General features: G+C 33.5%; 1 protein-coding gene across 2 annotated transcripts; it reads right to left on the minus strand.

The window, feature by feature from the left end:
* Positions 1–945: 945 nt before the first annotated feature.
* LOC145592384 (uncharacterized) lies at positions 946–14,395 on the minus strand. Of its 2 annotated transcripts, XM_081648827.1 has the most exons (8): positions 14,016–14,395; positions 9,327–10,075; positions 7,040–8,382; positions 6,289–6,461; positions 5,454–6,111; positions 5,270–5,351; positions 4,493–4,540; positions 946–1,645 (listed from the first exon to the last, which is right to left on the minus strand). In XM_081648827.1, the coding sequence occupies exons 1-8, from the start codon at positions 14,329–14,331 to the stop codon at positions 1,442–1,444; spliced, it is 3,573 nt and encodes a 1,190-aa protein (XP_081504953.1). In that variant the 5' UTR covers positions 14,332–14,395; the 3' UTR covers positions 946–1,441. The 2 variants fall into 2 exon arrangements, with proteins under 2 accessions (XP_081504953.1, XP_081504954.1); XM_081648828.1 differs by lacking the exon at positions 4,493–4,540.
* Between the last annotated feature and the right edge of the window lie 7,384 nt (positions 14,396–21,779).

A 21,779-nucleotide genomic window follows, 5' to 3' on the forward strand; every position in this document is an offset into this window, starting at 1 on the left:
AAAAAGTCTTTCGGTATCTACAAATGAAATCTAAATTAACAAATACACAGTACATAAAATTGAATCAAATAAGGGTTTCTTTTGAAAAGATCTTGCACTGTGGTACATCTTTTGCACACATCGCTGGAATATACAACCTTTTCGGGAAGACGGTCTAACGATTTGTTGTACCCGTAAGGATGATTCTCATCTGATTCGCCTGAATGCATTTGAAAACTTAACAACCGTTGCGATCCCGAACAAATCTTTACCAAAGAACTGATAATAGGGCCAAAGATGATTATCTTTTTTATAAACCCTATCACACAAACAAACTCTAAACGTAAAAAAAAACTAAACTAACAAAAACTAACGACTCCACTATCGGGAGACACTCTACCATAGGGAGATAGACAAATATCTACACTAGTTGTATAGATTTATTGAAACCTAAAATGCAAAATTAAATAAAATTAAGGGAAAAGGGTCAGAAATAGTCTAATTTTCGAAGAAATTAGACTATTTCCAGCCTAAACGGCCAAGATTTTGGAGAAACCCTAGAAGAGAGGAGGAGAGACGAGAGATTTTTTTTTTTATCGATATACTAGTTATTTAGATTCTAGGTTAATTATCTCATTTAAAGCGGCTACTCTCTAAATTTTGTATTATTAAAAAATAATCAAAAGTTTGACTTGTTTTTGGTGAATCGCTCGAAATTTGTATTATTTTTGACAAATTTTCCATTATATAAATCACATATATAAACAAAGTGTTATCATTATTACGAAACGGAAAGAATTGTCTAACTATTTTAGTGAAATACCTTTGTAAGACTTAGGGGAAGCCGGGAGTTGGTACTAAGGTTGCCATTCCCTAAGAGGGAAGTCAATCTCGCACCCACATGGCACCGCCACTGCTTGGCAGTACTGAGTTTTAATTCTGAATTGTAACCAAGCAAATGCATCATTGTAACTCAAAAATCCCATCAATTACAAAGCAACAAGGGAAACTATTTACATTTGCAATACATCCAAGTTGTTAGCTGTGCAAGGTTACATGGTACCTAATGCAGAATTTGTAAAGTTACAAAACAGAATTTACAGACTATACTAACAATCATCTTTTGTGAAGTTGTTGGCCTAAGAATTCACCTCACAAAGTTGAGGGTTCTAATTGCATGTACCATAAAGCAGCCGCAATTGACATGTTTGCTCTGATAACTTTATGTACTGTACTATAACTGAATATAATTTTGCCGCTAGTTGAGCTTCACTATTTTAACTGAATTTTAGCTCCATGCACTGCATTTGAAACCATATCAGTAAACTTTTTGAATTGCAGGTTGAATGTGATAAAAAGACCAAGCTTTCCAATACTTTCATGTCTCGCACACAGGATCACTTGTGATAAGCCTTTCCAGTTTACATATATGCCTCCTTGATTGTCTTTTAAACAAGATATGTCATGCACATTCCACATTTGCATCTTTTGGCAACACCACGGTGATAAGGGAATCAGAAGGGTTTGACTTTAGGGAAAGCAACGAACAAGCCTCTGGTGAGCATGGAAGGATGAAAAGAAGCCTTGCCCATACAGCTTTTGTGGCTGGGATCTTAATAACTCCAGCACATTCTCTTTGCTTTAGATACAAAATAAAGTCCTGAAACTGTAGCAAGAAAAAAATAAGGTAAGCATGCCAACAATCATCATAACCACTTTTTTCAGGAAGGAGCAAGGGGATACAAGAGCTTGTGAAAATGGAAAAGAATTTTAACATTAAAGAAAAACAATACTTGTAAACATCAATTAAAAGAAATTTCATGAACACAAGGGGCAAGGAACAGTTGATTGTTGGTGACATATACTATTTGAAACAGCATACCAAGAATACCATAGCTGAAGGCCTGAAGCTATTAGGCAATGTGTAGTTCACCTTATTCAATCAAAAACCTTAATACTTATTTCAGATTAGATGATTAGATCCCAGAAAAAAAAAGTTCATATCATATTTTATCGTTTAATGAGCGAATTTTTATTGTTCAATATCTTTAATTCCAGAATAAAAAAAAAAAAAAAAAATAAGAAAATTACATATTCGGATTAGCGTACAATGTGTATGTAAGGACAAAATTTTAGTCAAATCAAACAATCTAATCAGATTAGTTCAGATAATAATAAATAAGCTCTAATCATAGAAAAGAAAAAAAATAATAAAAAAGTTCAATTGAAATTAGAAAAGCTAGAATGAGGTAAATTTACTAGGTTTCAGATGCCATACTCTTGGGTAAACACCTAAAAATTAGATGTCAAGTAGTTGTGACTTGTGAGCCAGACAGCAAATTTGTTTAGTTCACTTAAAAATGGAAAACTTCAACAAACAGCCATGAATGATATCAGCAACATCAATACAGTAAGATAGTAAACTACAATGAGGTGGAAGAACTCTCCTCAGCGTTTAATTGTATTTTGCACTCCATTCATTTTACACTTTATTATTTCCGCAATACCAAGATATTTTGAGCACTGATATGAGCATATATTTTAGGTGACAAGCAGTTGAAATGTTATCAGATCTTTCTTTATTTTCGTTTTGTTTGCCATAATTCTACTTTCACGCTTATCAATGCATAGTTTAACCACTAATATCTTCAATTACCAAATTGTAAAATTATACTTCCTCCGTTTCCTATTAGTTGACACGTTTCTTTAGTCACATTTGCTAATGCAAAAATTCAACCATCAACATCTTTGTTTACTAATAAACAAAAATTATACTCTCTCCTTGTTTTAATAAGTGTTACACTTACAAAATGCAGTTGTGTTTTAATAAGTGTTACACTTCATTTTTTTTTGCAAAAAGCTACATTTTAATATTATATTTCTCTCATTGCATAGTCCCCAACCAAATCCACTACTACTTTTTTATTATTTCTTCACTCTCAGATTCATTACTTTTCAATAAATTATTAACCCCACTATCTTACTTTTACAATTTTTTAATACTATAACTACCCCACTTATCACTTATTTTATTTAAATCAATTAAAACTATGTGTCGATCAAAGTGTAACACTTATTAAAACACAAAGGGAGTAAACAATTTATACTTCGAAAATATATATCGTAATGAATCTAACAGGATCTTATATGACTATATTTTTCATTACTTTTAAATTACAAAACACGGTCAAAAGAAAGTGTGTGAATAGTGCTAAAGTAAAAACGCGTAAACTAAAAGATCAAAGGAAATATAAATTAATACTACCTCCGATTTTTTTTAGTTGTAACTTTGGGGTATTATTTGTGAGATACTCTCTCTGTCCCCAATTGTTTGCCCCAAACCATAAATCCACTTTATTAAGGCTTTGGGCAAAAAATGGTGCACATGGGTTGACACAAATATCAATGAAGAGAGAGATAAAGAGAGTACAAGTGGGAAAACATGCCAAAAGTAGTATGGAGCAATCTTTTGGGGACACCTTAAAAAGGAAAGTGGAGCAAACAATTAGGGATTGAGAGAGTATAAAATATTCCAAAATTGCAACTAAAAAAATCGAAGGTAGTATTTTGGAAATATGAATCAAGACAAATCTCAAACAAGATCTCACTTATATATATTTTTCTTACAAATATGGTAAATAGAATTTTGTGAATAGTGTAAAGGACAAATTGTTGCAACTGAAAAGAGATGTGGTAGAAGATAGTGTGATTTTTTTTATTGAAAATGTTAATGTAATAAAATATAGATTATTTTTATCAAATGAAAGTAGGTGGGGCCCTAACTTGTTGGTAATGAAAAGAGATGTGTATTTAAATAATTAGTGCCTTTCTCATAAGGTGCTCAAATTAGAATAACCATAGGTGCATAGCGCCTATATGCTTTAGAAACAAATAGGATGATAAAACGTACCACTACTGCATAATAGGTGACGAGTGGTAGGTATTTTAGAAGAAAATAATCAAAGACATAGGACGGCAAAAAGTACCATTACATGCATAATATTACACATAAAGTACTATTAAGACAACTTATACTTTAACAGTACATTAAGCATGCATAATAGTACACAAAAATGTACCACTGTAAAAAAAAAAAAAAAAAAAAAAAAAAAAAAAAAAAAAAAAAAAAATCAAATGAAAAAAAAAAAAAAAAAAAAAAAACCTCCTATATGCCTAACAAATAGGGTGTTATGCGCCTATATGCACTCTCAAATTAATATAGAATTAATGAAAGAGGAAAGTGTTCAATTTATTCTCAGACATGGGAAATATGGCATTCATTTAAGAAGGTTCTGTCTCCTAACATCATCACAAGCCAATTAAGTTCTCTATCACATCAGTGTAACTCTAACTAGTACTATAGATCATAAAATGAGAAATTATAGTCCAATAGACCAAGATAATGGTAAACATCCCCTAACTCCCTAAGACAAAAATAGATAATGTGAGCTTTTTATTTTTGGTTTTTTTTTTTTTAGCGTGAATATATTTCTGTGTATATAAAGTAACTTACTCCTTTATGATCAGCAGCTGAAGATGGTACAAGCACGCATACCTCCCTCTGTTCCGTACCAAAAAAAAAAAAATCATGTTTAATACAACTTAACTACACACAAGTTATGACCACAACTCTCACTCTACTTTCTAACAATATAATGGAGTGACAAAAAAGACAATAGGGCAAACCTTAGACAATACATGATTAGATTACATATTATTATAATGCATAGAAAAGCTGCTTACCAATTCTGAATTATAAAACCTTAACAAACCCCTGCCCAACTCATCCCACGCCCTCCCCCCCCCCCCCCCCTCTCTTCCCTCGCCCAAAAAGAAAGAGAGAGAGAGAGAGCAAGTTAAAATTGGTGATTCCCTGTAGTACTAGTGGCTCAAATTTTCAAAATTTTAATCACCATCAACGAATACCAAGACTATTTTCTCAAAACTTTGTATCACCATCAATAAAATTTTGACACTAATGTAGTAATGTATTACTTAGTAGATGAAAAATTGAGCAATTTGTGATCTTATCATGAGCATTCTTTAGGATAACAACAAAACAAACATACCCCATATACCCTATCTATCCTATCGTGCATACTTTGTGGAAAAATGAGGGAAGGAGAGGAGTGTATAATAATATTTACAATCAATAATCTGGAATTGAACAAACTAAGAAAATTGCATGGTTAGAAATGTCAATTTTTCACTCAAAATGAAGTTAACTATAAGTCCAATGCCTATTGGGCTTCGATTGCATATCTTTGATTGAAAAAAACAAATGACTCACTCTGGATGATGGGGTGTTGGTAAATGTAGCCTTAACATGGCGAAAATCTGTGCGTTTTGTCATGTCCAATTTTGCTGGCCACCTAAGAAAACAAAATACCTGTCATTGATCACTAACAAATATTGGAGAATTACATAGTTTGCCTATTTTTTTAAGAAAAAGAAAAGGAAAGAAAAGTCCTTACCCAGCAGGCTCTGAAACAGAAATTGAATATTTACAAAGATCTGAATCAACCCTATGTGCATAAATATTACAATAATGAACTCCACTCTTTGATAATGTACCCTGCCACTGGATCTGCATGCCACCTACTGAACTTATCATGTCATTAGGCTGGGTAGCAGGTGGGGGTGGGTCCACAGCGGGCGGTGGAGGAGGTGGCGGAGGTGAACAGGGAGGAGGAGGGACAATAGGTGGAGGAGGAAACTGAGGTGGTATATCAGGTTGAGGTGGCGGCATTGTTGACAAAAGAGGAGGTATAATTGGCAGGGGAACCATTTGACTAAATGCCTGAATACCGCTTCCTGATATTTGTGACAATGGAGTCACTGAAGCTTGAGCAAAAGGAGGAGGAATGGGATTACTATGTACATTAGTAGGTACAACATTTGCATGAATTGGATTAAGAGACATGTGGTAGCTCAAACTGTGTGCATCCCAGGAACTGGAGGGTGGTGGATAAACAGGTTGCATGTAAGGTGGAGTTTGAAAAGGCTGAGGTGGAGCATTAATAGGGCCTTGGGTTGCTATAGGTGTACAAGCAACAGTTCCTCCTGCAGTTTGCACTTCAGGCTCTGGTTTCCTGTATAACCACATCTGTCCTGACATACCCGGCACATAACCTGTAAGATCAAACATATTAGTGTGAATGACTCATCTAAATAGAGTCCACTGATTCAGAAAACCAGTGTATGGAGAGCAAATTTTCCAGCAAAATAACATGTAAAAATAATTGACGATTGCTAACATGACAAGCTCCTGCATTCCTAGATATGTCACACAATTAAAAGAGCACAAACCTTGGCTGCTCCCTAATACTCTTGTATCTATGCAACCAGAAGCAGCATTATTTGGCTGAGAGACTAGTCCGCCTTGCATATATCCCTGCTTCTCATAGCTTGTTTTAGGTGATGGATATTCAGGAGGAATGCCTTCAGAATTTATCGTAAAAGGTAAAGTTGCATTATGCATCCTGTGTAAAAACGTTCTGCGTTAAAAGTCTCATCAAGAACTAATACGAAGCGAATTAGTTTCAAACACTAGCCTTGGCACTGAAAGTAATTCCCAGTCAAAAAGTAGACAGATATATCAATATAAATGAGCCCATACATATTCATGATCATGAATTGCAATAAATAAAGGTCACACAATATACAATAATACATGACAATGTTTACAGAAACTACAAAAGCAGAAGGTGGGGAAAGAGGGTGCATAGAGACATTTAATGGGGAAGCAGCTTGAGTTAGAGCACGACATTAAAGCTAAGGCCAAAACAAAGATTTTATACTGCCCATTGTAAAAAAATAGTTAAAATAAAATTTTGAGTAAGTTAACATTGAAAAGGATCTAAAAAGAATCGACATGACTATGTTTTATCATATTTATACTTCACAAATGTTAGTCAAAAATCAAAACATGTCAACTAAATTGGAACGAAAGAAGTAAAATCCTGTGGGGTATAGACTAAATCTGAAGGACTAGTTAAATGTAAGTTTCTTTTCTTATTGGGGGAAGGGGCTGGGGGTGAAAACATGGCAGGGTAGAAACCTGTGAGTTGGGCTTCCAGCTGTTTGACCATGAGGGGAACCAAGAACGGTGTTGCACATCCCAAAGGCACTGCTGACAGGAGGACCCACATTCCAAAAGTTAAGATGGGATCTGGACATATCAGCTCCTACACCAGCGCCTTTAAAACTGTTTGTCCCTCTCCGAATCTGCCTAACACATTCCATCGCATTAGCTGCTTCTTCAGGAGTCTCAAACTCCAAAAGCAATGCAGCTTCACTGGTCAATTCAGTAACCAAACGAGGACCTTTACCACTTATCTTCATTGTTTCACGCATAAGCTCATCCTTCACCCACTGGTTCATCAAATTGGCCACATACACATGGCAGCTGGAGCCAATGGCCACACCATTGACAGCGCCTCTTGTTCCCAACCCACTATCAATGAATTTGACACGAACTGGATACCCCCAGGGAGAATATCTACGCATGAAATCTCGGGCCTTAATGGCATCAAATAGGCTTCTATACTCAACAAGTGCAAACCTTTTGACTGGATAAATTGAGAAGTTTTCTACAGGACCAAATTTCTCAAGTTCATATCTTACTGCAGCCTCAGAAGTGTCAGAGGACAAAGAACCTAGCCAGAGCTGTCTTGAAGCAGAAAACACATTCATTGCTTGAGGGTCCCCATCTGAAAACCAAATAATTTGGTTCAATGCAGATGGGAAAGGGGCACCTGTTTTGCTTCCGAAAACAGAATTAACTGAATGACCACTAGAGAATCTCGAGGCATTTACGTTCAAAGCATGATTTTTCTCAAGTTGGGCTGTCTGACTTTGCTGTTCAAAAGGATCTATCTTAATTTGAGATGAATTTTGGGACATGGGGGAGAGTAACTGGTCACCAAGTTGGTCTTTAGCCATGGGAATCCAGCCACGGCATACATCTTGCTCCTTCCCACCAAATTCCATGCACTTGGAGCCTCCACTATCATGGTTAGAGCTAGTATTTGAGTGGTGGTTACTTTCAAGAGATATCATAGAGCCATGTCGCCTCAAAAACTGCCCTGAACTTTTATTTGCCAACTCATCCTTGAATGAATTATCATGAATTTGCAAAGAATCTTTTCTAGGTGCTTCACAAAGGACCCTGTGTTGATTAGAGATCCCTTGGACCATATAATGCCTGCTAACATATTTGGATGAATCTGAACCTTCTTCATCACTATCTTCTATAGCTTCATGGACTTGTTCATTAAAAGATTCAAAAATTCCCTGAAACGCGTTGGTGACCTGAGAGACAGCTTCAGAGGATGCAGATTTCTGCAGTCTTTGGTAACTAGAAAATATCCACTTCTTTAAGGAAGGATCTTTGTGAAGAACCTGAAACAGAAGATAATTTTTTTTCAAAACTAAAGGAAAAGGCTGGTATTGCTCAATTTGATATAATGACACATAACCAGAATGGAACCAGGAAATCCAACAAACCACCATCACAACAACTACAACCACAACAAAATTAAAATAAATAAATTATGATGAAAAAAAAAAAGAATAAGGAAGAAAGAAGAAAGAAACCGCCAAAAAAAAAATCTAAAAGAAAAACTCAGAGATGACTTATTTGCCTATAATAGAATAGATAAAAAAAGACCCTAGAGGCCCAGATAGTAACCCGATTAGAATCATTGGATTGTGTTGAAATGGCAGTAGGATGACATAAAACAAAATGGCTCAGATGAACTTATGCTATCTTATTGGTAACATCTCTCCACTAAGAATAATCTCTTCGTTTGTTTGGCTGTTTGATTATTCACCTGTTTATATATTAAAATAAAAGAGAATATACAAAGATAAATCATCATTTAAGAATTACATATCCCTCTATAAAATAAAGGGAAGAAGAAAAAAATTGAAGCACTCCAGTCAAAGAGAATAAGACATAAGTAGACAAAAAGAAAAGATCATCTCGCTGTCAGCAACAGAAGAAAATGGAAAAGTAAAACGGTAAATCAGCCAAAGAAGGAATCACATGGCATAAACTACGTTTAACTGAGCTGAGGTCAACAACGATAACACCCAATCAACAACTATTCTGTTATAGGACTGGATTTTAGGGAGGGAGTGACATATGTATGTACTCTATGTAGGTAATCTATACAAGTATACAACATAATTTGTTGTCACATGTTGAAATATAGATGCAGTTTAATCTTTTTGTTCTTCAGTCAATTTTCCCTGATATGGTGTCCTTGAAATGAGAAGTAATTGTCGATCAGACTAAAGAGGGAGGAAACTAACATTAAGGCTAAGTCAGTTAAAAGCCTTACCACTCCCAGCAAGCAGCTTTTTATGAATCCTTTTCTGTTTCCATGAAAATCACCAACAGACTCTGGCCTTTTGTTATTGTCATTCTTTCTTAAAGTGTCTGATTCCTTACAACCTGTGCTAGCTTCAGACTCAGAACTTTCTCCATTCACAGTGGAGACATAACAGTCATCATCAATGTTGAGTGCACAACACAACTGAGTGAGAAAGTATTTTCCTTCTCTACAAAATCTATCTGCTGCATGGGTACTGAAGAGCTCAAAGCAAGCAGAAAGAAAATCTTTAGGGCAAAGAAAAAAGATCCTAAGAAGACATAAAGCTCGAAACTTCAATAACTGAAGTAGTGGAGATACATCTTCTTCTAAAATTCTCTGCTTTAGCAGAATAAATATTTCTTCAGAGCCTTGCGTCTTAAGGCATTCTCCATCCATAATCTGAAAAATATCTTTGCCATCAAGTGATGATGAAAAGAAGGTAACAACATTAAGAAACACAGCAGAGCAAATGCCTCGGATAACAGATGATGAAGGTGCCTCGAGTGAGGCTGTACAGCAGATATCAACCAAGCCAGTCACGCAATTCTTAGCAGTCTCAAAGCAAACTCCATCAGCATCCTCCCCTCTGCTTATCACAGGCACACTCCAATTATGCATATTAATTACAACTTGTCCGGCAGCTTCAAGAGCTGTGGGGCAGTATGATCCATACCGAGGGATAAACTCAGATAAAATACGCTTAACACTTGCACAACCTGCAACAAGAGACACAGATGATATATGTATTGAATACCAAGCTTCTCAGTCCAAGTTTCGGACAAAACAGCTTTACATGGAAAAATGTTCACGTTTGACCAGTAACACCAAATCCATTGAAGGATAAGTAGGAAAAATATAAGATAGCATGAGGTGGGGCAGAGTATATGTACAATTCCTAGATGCCATCCCCGTGCTTTTCATAAATCTTAGGAAACATGCTGTAATTACAGAAATGAGACCAGTCATTTAAGATGCTATTAATTTGTTATTTAGGTTGTATTCTTGTGAGGCCATCACTTTTTCCAATGACTTAAGGAATTACACAGATTTTGGAGGGGATGTCCAAGGTTTTACATACAAATTTCCATGCCACTCAAAAATAGATTATCTTTTTACACTGGTAATTAATTGCCTGATTTTTTATTTTTTTTTGGGTTATCCCAACTCCATAGCCATTGCAAGTTGTCAATTATTATCTAAACACAATAATTCATTGTAGACCAACTTTCAAAACCCTAGATTGTATGTGTGTTTACCAAAATGGTCTATGACCTTGATGAATGAGTTGTATTGATTTGCACCTCTATACCTTTCACAATGCAATTGGAAAGTTTGGTTGCCTAATCCAGTGATTAATATCGATAAATAAATAAATAAAAACCTCTAAGTTCACCCAATTCCCCCATTTTTCCTAAAGTTTCAAGTACTTAATTGTGCAGTTGACTGGTGGGATTCAAGTAGAGATGAAAGACCAAAGCTTCAGAAATTTACTACTCGAATTTTGTGCTGAATATGTAGCTCCTCTAGTTGTGAGCAGAAACTGAGTACCTTTGAGAAAATAAGTTTGCTAATTATGTTAGGAAAAAAAAAAAAAAAAAAATACTACCTCCGTTTCATATTATTTGCAACAATTAGACATTTTTTCTCTCTACTTTATGTCAAATCGTTGCAAATAATATGTAAGCATATCAAATTTTAAGCAATAGCTTCTTGTTTAAGTAAGCATATAATAAAATAACAATTTTTAAGTTTTATACAATGTTATTAGAAGGAACATACAAAGAAGAGGAATTGTTTACACCAATTAAAGATGTATGCTGTACAGCCTCAAGCTCAAGCCGAAATAACAAAAAGGAGCTGCTAATATAGGACATTTACCCAAGCTAAAAAAGAGCAGCTAGGAAAGCCTTATACATATTGAGTAGAAACAAAGAAGACAAACAAGCCCATCTCAAAGTGATTTTTTTTTTTTTGGTGATTTATTATATTTCTGTTATCATTCTATTTTACATTGCAATAATTGATAAATAGACATTATTCATCTTTCTTTCATCTCCTTCATGAATGTGTAAGTGAATGTGAAAGTGAATGTTTAGCAACTAAAAATTCGTGATGATAACAACGCAACAGCAACAAAGTAATAATTTGTGTTGTTTTGAATGAGGTTAATGATTACAGGAAGTTATAAACAAACTTTGAATGTGGGGACTGTGATGGCAATGTCAAAAGTAATGGAAACAAGAAGATCAGAACATAAAGAGCATTGATTACTCACAAAAGAAAACTTTGATTTTAATGAAGAATTTATCTAGTTGATTTTATAGATGGTTAATTATCATTCACAAACTCAATATTTTTCTTGTACTATTAGATTATGTACACTTTAGACTATATGTATATTATCTTAGATTCTTAACTAATGAAACACACTAACATTGATCTTATGTGAGCAAAAGGAGAAAATTCAAGTTTATCTCCTTGAATAAACAGGTAGTGTTTATCAAGGGATGTTTTTGTAAATTCATGTGGCACAATGGGGTTATATTTGTAAAATCAATCTGACTATGCCTATTATGTAACGATTTCCGTTTGCTGCCATCATCACCAAAATTTTATGGAAGCGTTCAAGATGTGATGTACATACTAGAAGCTTACAACCATCTTCAATGGTGAATCAATGGAGGAGAGAAATCTCACAAACAAACACAACCACCTACCCTATAGGGTTAACCATTGCCCTCATTTATATAATTTTCTTAGGGTTTGTCTTCGAATTCCGGAACATAGCTGGAATTTCTCTATTGAAGCGCCTTCTAAGCTCGGTATCCTCCACTAATTTAGTATTCTGATTTATCCATTGAAGCAACTTATGAGCTTTCGGTCGCCATGGAAGGGGAGGAGAGAGAAAGTAGCAATTACAATTTCTCCACTAAAGCAACTTATGGGCTTTCGGTTGCCATGGGAGGGGATGAGAGAGAAAATTGATATTAGAGAGGAAGCGGTAGATTGGTAGCCATGGGAGGGGAGGAGAGAGAAAGTTGAGAGGAGGAATGTTTGACAGAAAATTCACGAGCAAAGTTAACATTTTTTTTATTTTTTTATTATTTTTTATTTTTTAATTCCTTTTTAATGAGTTGGCACAAAAGCAAATGGATATAGTTACAAGTTCGCCATTGAGATAAACATTTTATGTTTATCTAGGAGATAAATGGGGGATGCCTCGAGCAAAAGTGCGTATTCTTAGCATAATTTTTACTCAAAACAATGTGTATTAGTCACATTTTATCATCATGATGGCTCATTTCCTCAAATTTGAAGGGTTTTACAATATTATGACCCAATTTCTACCGACTTGATCTTACCCCGCCTCACCACTCCCAAATGGTATCGCAATCCTAACCACCTCAGTGTCAAATACAGTACATGTCTATTTCATAAATGGACACACAATTTTCCGTATGGTGCAACTTCCACCATAGTATCAAATATCAACATCTAAACTACATACAGCTTAAAGCCCCCTAAGTCTCCGACTGAGAAATAGTTTTACTATTTAAATAATTCAGAAAACAAGTTTTGAAAATTCAGCTGACTGGTTGACCAATTGCTATCCATCGTGAAATTGCATTTGCGCATACTCAAGGTTGATTGTACACTACTTTAGCAATCCAGTACTATTAGAGCATCCCGATTACATTACTTCCATACCTCTCATAATATCCCATCTAGGCATCGATAGATTTCCTAGATAGATTCGTTACCAAATATCCTATTGATAAATAAATAAATAAACTTATGGTTTCATGTAGGCTTGAATCATGCCACATTGCCGGGCAACAAGAAGTTTTTTTCCCCTCCCCAATACTAATCTAAGGAAAATCATTCAAAAACACAGAATCAATAGTTCATGTTCTGTGACAATGTCCACAAATCAAACTTTGATCAATTAATATGTTTATGTTTGGGAAGTTGACTAGCATCTTTATTGAAATTAGGTCCATATCCTTAAGACTTTAATTGCAAGTAACATAAATGGTGTATAGAAGGGTTAATCGTTACAACCTTTCACCGACGAAAATGAAGGAAAAGCCCTGTTGCATCCTTAATCCAAGGAACATAGTCAACACATCCATGCCATTAAAAGCAACAAGCAATTTAACAATACATTGGGTTTCAACAAGTAAATTCTCAAGCTATATATACCTTGCTCAACCATGAATCACAAAAATTACATGTACATCCAGAAATACATACAATTTAATGGAATCTTAACCAAAAACGACTTGATGATTCGGGGTAGTCTATACAGAAATCAACCAAAGGTCTAAATATACAAAGCAAATAAAATCATACATGGATTCAGAAAACACTCTAAAGTAAGTGCTTTACTTTTAGAGTGATTTCTATTTTCATAGACCAAGATGTTACATATTACATCACAAATTATACCAATTAAGTCAACATGCAATACAAAACAAAACCCTAGAAAAACCCTAGTAAATGAACAAATTAAATCCAGTACAAAAAGCTCCAAATTTCCCCAAAAATCCAGATTTTTAAATCCAAATTTCAATTATTTGATTAATTTACACGTATTCAGAAAGATTTGCGAAACAAAATTAAAAGAAAATGGGAGGGAGAAAGAGAAAGACGAACCTCTAGAAGCAGAAATTAGAGAAAGATAGGCTTGCTCAAGCTCAGGCATATGACGGGGGTCCCTGGCAGAGGAGATACAGCGCTTAATAGTCTTGTAATTTTCGTAGACATTCCGAATTTCTTCCTGATTCCTTCGTCTTCGAAGAATTTCTTCGTGCGATAGTTGAGGCGGAGTTTGAGGTGGTGGTGGGAAATTCTCCTGCGGTGGAGGCGGAGGAGGAGGTGGAGGTGGAGGTGGTGGTGGGGGCTGAGACGGTGGTGGTGGTGGAGTTTCGTAAAGTTTCCTCTTCTTTAGAGGTTGCTCCGTCGAAGCCATTCGCTCTGGCCGCGGATGAAAGGTACCGGCTGTTTGTTTAATTAATGAAACTTATGGTGTTTGGATTTGTGGGGGTAATTTTAGGAGAAACAAAGAGTTATCACTGCCTCCGTTTTTTTTTTTTTTTTTTTTTTAAATTTTTTATAACTGGCTTTTTGACCCGTTCTACACACGGGCTATGTATAAGTTAATACAGAGTATTAAATTAAACTTCAAACTTCACAAATTATGTATGGGTTTTTCTTCATTTTTCATGTCAAAATCAATTCTTCCTTCTTTGCAATCTCAATTTACATAAAAATTTTGGATTCTCTAAATTTTTTTTTTTTTAAAAAAAGAAACTTAGGTGATGTGAAAAAAAAAAAAAAAAACCTACTTTATTGAAAAATTGTATTTATAATAGGAGATAGATCGGGGAAAGATAAGGGGTCAAATAATTGAATGAATGTGATTTAATTGTAATGTAAGATGGAGGGAGAATAATAGAAAGCTAAGAAACTCAATTTGTTGAATTAAATTAGAAGTTATATAATATAAATAGTTTTTAAGAAATAAAGGGGAAGCTAAAGAAATCCTATGAAAACATAAAGAAAAATAAAAACATTAATTAGACTCAAGGAAAAAGAATGTAAAAGGGTCCTAGAGAAGGAAGACATGTGGCACTTTTGCTTGTATTGGTTTGTGTTTTTAAATACAAAGTATAGAAGTATAGAAGTATAGATATAGATAGGCTAGATATAAGATTGTGCGGGTGTTTAATAAATTAAGATGTTAGTTGGGTAAATAAGGTTATTATATTATTGAAAAACTAGGTTAGTCCCGTGCGATGCACGGTTTTAGCAATAAAATATTTGATCATATATATTAGAAGACATGATGTTAAATATTATAATTGAATTCATAATTAAAATAAATTCTTAAATAATGCTAGCATCAGTGTTCAGTGGTTAATATAAGAGGAAAGAAGGAAAAATGAAAAAGCCTACCACCAATTACGTAGTTATTTTTTTTCTCTATAAGAAAATATTGTTGTTAGTCAATTTAGTAAAAAAAAATATTCAGTTTTTATAAAAATGTGTAATTAATTTAGCTTTTTCAAACTTTAGCTTTATCTTTAAAAGAAAAAAAGAAGGAAAAATAAAAGAGGATGATGTCACTTATAGTTTTGGTGGGAAATATTTTAATAAAAAGCTGACACATAGGCAATGGTGATGTCAACGGTTGTTCCTTTAGTTTATTTATAGATAAAATGGTGTGAAAGGGAGTGGGTACTATTAGTGGGTAAAAATAGAAATAGGAATAACATTTTGAATCTCCAAAATAGGGAAATAGCAACTATATTATGTGACTGAGAGAGTAAGAGATTTCCAAAAATGAAACTCTAGCTTATAACAAAAACGGGCGACAATAGTAAATCTAGCTTATAAAAAAACAGAGGGAATAATATATAAGGATAAAACTTGGGTACTAAACTTTGCCAAAAATTGCAAATTGGGTACTCTCAACTTTGGGGAGTAGCTGTGGTACCTGATTTTTAGTGAATAAATTAGTCTATAGAGGTTCCACTTAAGTGTCTGATAAGATTTTTAATTAAAAGCTTAGAATCGCCACCTTATTTTTAACCGAATAAGGACGGATTGTAAAACAGTCAATTTTAAGAAATAACACTAAAAAAAATAAATAAAATAAAAAACTAACTTCTAACTTCATAAAAAAAAAAATTTAAGGCACAATCTTGGGTTCGGGATTTAAGTTAAGAGAATTGAACGTCTGGAACTCGTCTTCTCTTCCATTCTAAAGAACGGGCTCTTATTAATGCGTTGTTTAAAGTCGAGTTTTAAGGCATGTTAGTCACATAAAATGATATAATAGTTAACATAAGGTAGATTTGAGCACTAAAGTTGCACTACGTACCGATCATAGCGGGAGTTGAATCCGCTCACGGATCAAAACCTTCGTAGTTCGGACAGATGTCGTGTTTTAAATAACCAATTCTATTGGTTTTTTAATTTGGGTAGTTGACATAAACGTCATTTTTGTAAGTGGGATTTTAGTGATCTTTGACGGATTCACTCATATAAAAGTAAAATGAACCATCTTGGTTGAGGAAAATCACCCCGATTAGTGATTACCAAAAATGTCTTTTGAATAAGACAATTCAACGAATGCGTCCCAATTGACGACTTTTAGTGGGTCAAGGTATTTTTTGGAGTGAAACTGTAAGGGTTCACTATGTAATCTCACTTTAAGTTTAAAATCACTCTAGGGTAGTTTTTGTAAGGTTTTAAGGGTTATGTGTTTAGGCTCAATGGAATTGGCCAAAAAAAAACACGACACCTGTCAAGACCTTACTTCCAAATAAAAGGGAACAATAAACTATTTAATCATATTTCTTTTTGTTAATTAATCCATCGGGTAATTGTAATGGTATATGAGCTTATTTTTATGGAGATGGATAATTGTTACAACCTTATACAACTAAATAATTAATCTTAAACTCATGTTTGGAAATGAGGCCATAACCTTATATTAACTATCATTAATTATTAAAAATAAATATGCAAAGTTATGATTCATTCTTGTGTCATAAAAAAGGGTTAAAATAAAAATGCTCATAAAATTATAAAAGTTTTTATTTCTAAAATTGTCTTAAAATAAAGTTAAAGTCTCTTAAAATATTATTTATTTCTAAAGTCGTCTTAATATAAGGTTAAGTTTAAAAAACAATCATTTCAGAACAAAATTTAAAGTTTATTAATACTCTTATTTCTAAAGTCATCTTTAGATAAAATTAAGACATCCTAATAATTAAAGTTCCATAAGTTAAAATTACATAATATATAGGTTTTATACCATTAGTTTCTTAAAAATAAATTAATACAATTTTTAAATGAAGGTAATTAAGAAAAACGTGCCTTTTTCTCATTTTAGATATCTTGAACGAAAAAAATCATAGAAAAATAGAAAAAATTATTGTGAGATATGGTTGGAAAGCTCTTGAAAAATCCTATCACTTGAAATAAAGAACTAGAACTGTTTTTGGTAGTAAGAGATGTTTCATAGACCATCTTTAGGACATGGTAAGTTACACTTTATCCTTGAACATCTTTACACTCTTACTTCCTTAGGTCTTTAGACTCACTTAAAAAGAAAATTATTTTTAATATATATCTTAGACAAACATATGAATGCATTAACACTTTATATTTTTAATGCATTAGGAAAAAATAAAATGCAAAATGCTATTAACCCCCTTTTTTTATAACTTATCACCTCACCAGTAGGCTTGACTTTCTAATATGGAGTAATGAAATATTTAGAGCTAATTTAGCACCTAATATCGTCATTACTCCTGTTAACTTCACATGGGAACAAACATATTAGTTAGCATAATAATAATTAAGGAAATTGAGAATAGTAGAAAATAATACCTTGAGCTAGATGTAGTTATTTTTTAGATGACCCCTTTTGCTTACCAAGGATTAAAAGATGAGTCTTCCTTAATTAAAATAAAATAAGAGAGGCTAAGTGATATTTTTTTGGAATTTTTGAGATATTAAGAGAAGCTAGTGAAAATAAAGCTAATGAACCTTTTTTATTTTTTGGAATTTTGATTAAAGAAAATAAACTTAAATTTATAAAACTAGATCTTGAGAAATAAACTTTTTCGGTTTTAATATAGGCTAGGAACACTTAAGAAATTAGACTAATTTTTTTTGGTCTAAATAAAGATAAGAAATAACAATAATATTTGAACTTAAAATATTTTTTTTTGTGCTTTTTATAGGAATTTGAGATAATAACAATACTTAATAAAAGTAAAAATAACAACTTAACTAGATGATGCTTTTTATAAGCTAATAACTTAAAAAGAAGGCTAAATTAGAAAGACTTTAACCAAAACAAAAGACTAGAGGAGAATTTTTTAGAGAGAAATTTTAGAGAGAGAATTAGTAGGATTTTTTAGGTGTCCTGAAATGAGAAAATTAGGGGGGTATTTATAGGAAAATAAAGGGGTTAATTTGTAAATAAAAAATGTAAATAAAATATAATTCAAGGATTTAAATTGTAAATATCAAGATTTTGGTAATAATGAAAATATTTATATTAAATTCTTTTGTTTTTTATGTAACAAACTGATTAATCAGTTTTGCAACACTTAAACTGATAAAATAAAGGAAACCGTAACTAAATCATACTCTAATAATGATTTTAAAAAAGGTTCTAAAATGCCATGGTATTACCAAAAAGAAAAATGTATATAACTAAGTCATGTCAAAACTCAAAAAATACTCATGTGATATACATATGACAGAGTACCTAAATCTATTAAGTGATTATTCATAAATCTTCAATTCATTATACTCACTAAGACACTAAAACAACACATATAAAATAAATACCCCCCTAAGATGTCAGCTCTGAAAGTTACTCAAAGACATAAGGTTACAATACTTGTAGGGTCAGACAAAATACTTTCAAAACTTTTTTTTTAAAAAAATGATAATAACTTTTGCCATTATTAGACAGTACATATAAATTTACAAAAGAACATCTAACTTACGACAAAATCTTATACGCACGAGCATTACAAACAATGACCCTTACAAAAAAAAAAGTATAAAAGTAAGGTAAATTATATAAAGTCATAAAATTGACGTGGTCAAAGTAAAAAATTATAATATGTGAAACCATACAACATAAAGTTGACATGGTTAAGATTAAAAATTATTCTCTTAACCGGGCAACCTTAAAAACTATAAAAGTATAAACTTTTAAACTATCTTACCCTATTAGAACACAAATTTACACTTATCACGGTCGTATTATTTAACTATTGGCGAAAAATTGATAAAAAGATACAATACTAGATCAAAACAACAGAAAAGCAAATAAAACAGAGATTTAAATTCGCGTCGGCAACATAACTAATCATAATGGTGAATATTGTTTTAAATAGTGTCAAATAGTATTTGAATAGTGTCAAATAGTGTTTGAATAGTAATATGCAGTATGTGATGCGTATGAAATTCAGCTGTTTCAATTACCGTCAGATAATTGTTGATACAGTTGGTCCAAATTGAAATTTATTGGATACAATATTAACCGTGGGAGATGAAAAAAAGGTAGCATTATTTTACTATTGTTAATTGTTCATCAAAATTGACGAAAGGATACAAAAACTAGACCGAAATAGACAAGACATAATAAATAAATAAAATAAAATAAAAGGGTTTTTCTTAGCTATGCCCCCAAGTTCTTCGATTTCTAAGCTCTACCCATGCTTTTTCAAAGTTATAAGCTGTGCCCTTCACCTCACGATATTTTATCAACAATACCCTTTGACAGCCATATCTGTTAACGAAAGTTAAGTTATTTTCTCAACAATGGTGTCGTGGCGTTATTAATTTAACACGTGTCTCGTTCTAATTGGTTTAACACTTTAAAAAAAAAATTAAAAATCAGAAAATAAAATAATAAATGGTTATTGTTAACGTCAAAGGTTATAGTTAATAAAAATTAGTGAGGTTGAGGGCACAGCTTAAATGTTTGAAAAAACATGGACACAGCTTAGAAACCGAAGAAATTCGGGGACATAACCTAGAAAAACCCTTTGGAAAAGAAAAAGGAAAAGGAAAAAAAAAAGAGTAAGAATGTCAGAAGCCCATAACGAGAGGTTATAGTTTCCACCAAAAGAGAAAAGAACAAAAAGAAAAAAGACAAGGCAAAGTGAGTGAATAAATGAGAATCGAAACATAATAGATTATAAAATCAGGCACAAGATCCGATTTTTGCGCCAATTTTACTATTCCTATATAATTATTACTATTCATCTACGCGTTGTATTCATACATCCCACAAGTATTTTTCTTTTACTCTCGTTGATACAACACTCAATTTTCCTTAGATAAATATCGATGTGTTTGGTCCGAACTTATACTTATCGGATCAAGTATTAACTGCGGGATAAAAAAGACAATATTATTTTGGTCCGCGGTAAAACAAGTGTATATAAAAGGAGGTCCTTTTAGTACTATGACGTGTAATACTTTTTTAGGTGTGACAAACTTTATTGCAGGAAAAGGAATATTTGTCATTTCCCTACCTTGGTTGGGCATGAGTCTTTGGAGTAGTGGATTTTTTATAGGTAAGCTAATCAGATAATTGAGTATTGCACCAGTCGTAAAAATCACTAGATAAAATAAAAAAACTACTCTATCACTCTAAATGAACATGCCAATATAATTACTATACTTTAAAGGGTTAAACAATACTTGTTTATAAAGAAAATGCACATATTCCCCTGGAGAGAACAAAAATATTATAGTTTTATACTATACGATTGTAGGGTAGTGGTCCTCCTAATGGCTGCATTAATTTACATGCTAATCCACAAGTGAAGCCCAAAATTACTTCGGTGGAGCAGGGTAGCTTTACTTCAAAGTTTTGTAATTTAGTATTTTAGAAGTACAAATTGTAACATGTATTTAAAAAATTATGAAATAAAATCATTATTATTTGTTTTGTATAATTTTTACCCAAGCCACGTGAGCTAATCAGATGGCGACACGTGTCAGCCCCGGATTTGTCCAAACTGGACCTATCCCCATCTGACACGTGGCATTCCCATATTTCAGGAGAAAAGACGGCCTTTAGGGCCCAAATCCCTAGAAAGCCGTAATTCGGCGTAGCCCATCAGAATTTGGTCAGACTAGCCTAATTAGGGGCACATTTACCAATGACCCTATAAATAGGGAGATTCCCCCCATTTTGGGGACATCTATAATTCATTGTTTTATAGCTTACCCTACATTTTCTCATTAGAGAAAACACCTGATCTCGAAATCCAAGAAGATCTCACTTTTACCTTTTCGCACTTTTTACTTTCTCCAACACGTTCTAACTTGATCGTCGGAGGCGGAGCTCTAACCAACCGGAGTCTCCGTGTTTTGCAGGTACGAACCGCGCCGGATCAGTCTTGGTGACGTAACTCTCCCGAGGGACAAAAACACTCAAAACATTTGGCGCCATCTATGAGGAGAGTACCTTTAATATGGTTCAAGAGTCTGTACCGCCACTTGAACCCAACCGACCTGGAGCCGATGGGGTGGTCTATTCGGACCATGATACAGATAACGACTATGAAGTCGAAACCTGAGTGGGCCTTGACGGGTCACTCCTCTCTAAGCACATCCATTCCAGAGATAAGCTGGAACGAGCAAACAACAAAGCTGGTACCATCAAGACTACTGGACCACTGCCTGGTAACACCCACGCGGTAGGGGGCTCCAGTAACTCGGGATGAACTCATAAAATTCATGACAAGTTTCAAGGGCGAAATCAAGGACCTGATCAACAAGAGGATGGCTGGCTCTAGCAAGGGTCAGTTGGCCAAGAAGACTCCTCAAGATGAGAGGAGAAAGTCAGTCAGAGACGGACATCCTACT

Source organism: Chenopodium album, chromosome 18 (genome assembly GCF_948465745.1).
Source record: "Chenopodium album chromosome 18, dcCheAlbu1.1, whole genome shotgun sequence".
NCBI classification, from domain to species: domain Eukaryota; kingdom Viridiplantae; phylum Streptophyta; class Magnoliopsida; order Caryophyllales; family Amaranthaceae; genus Chenopodium; species Chenopodium album.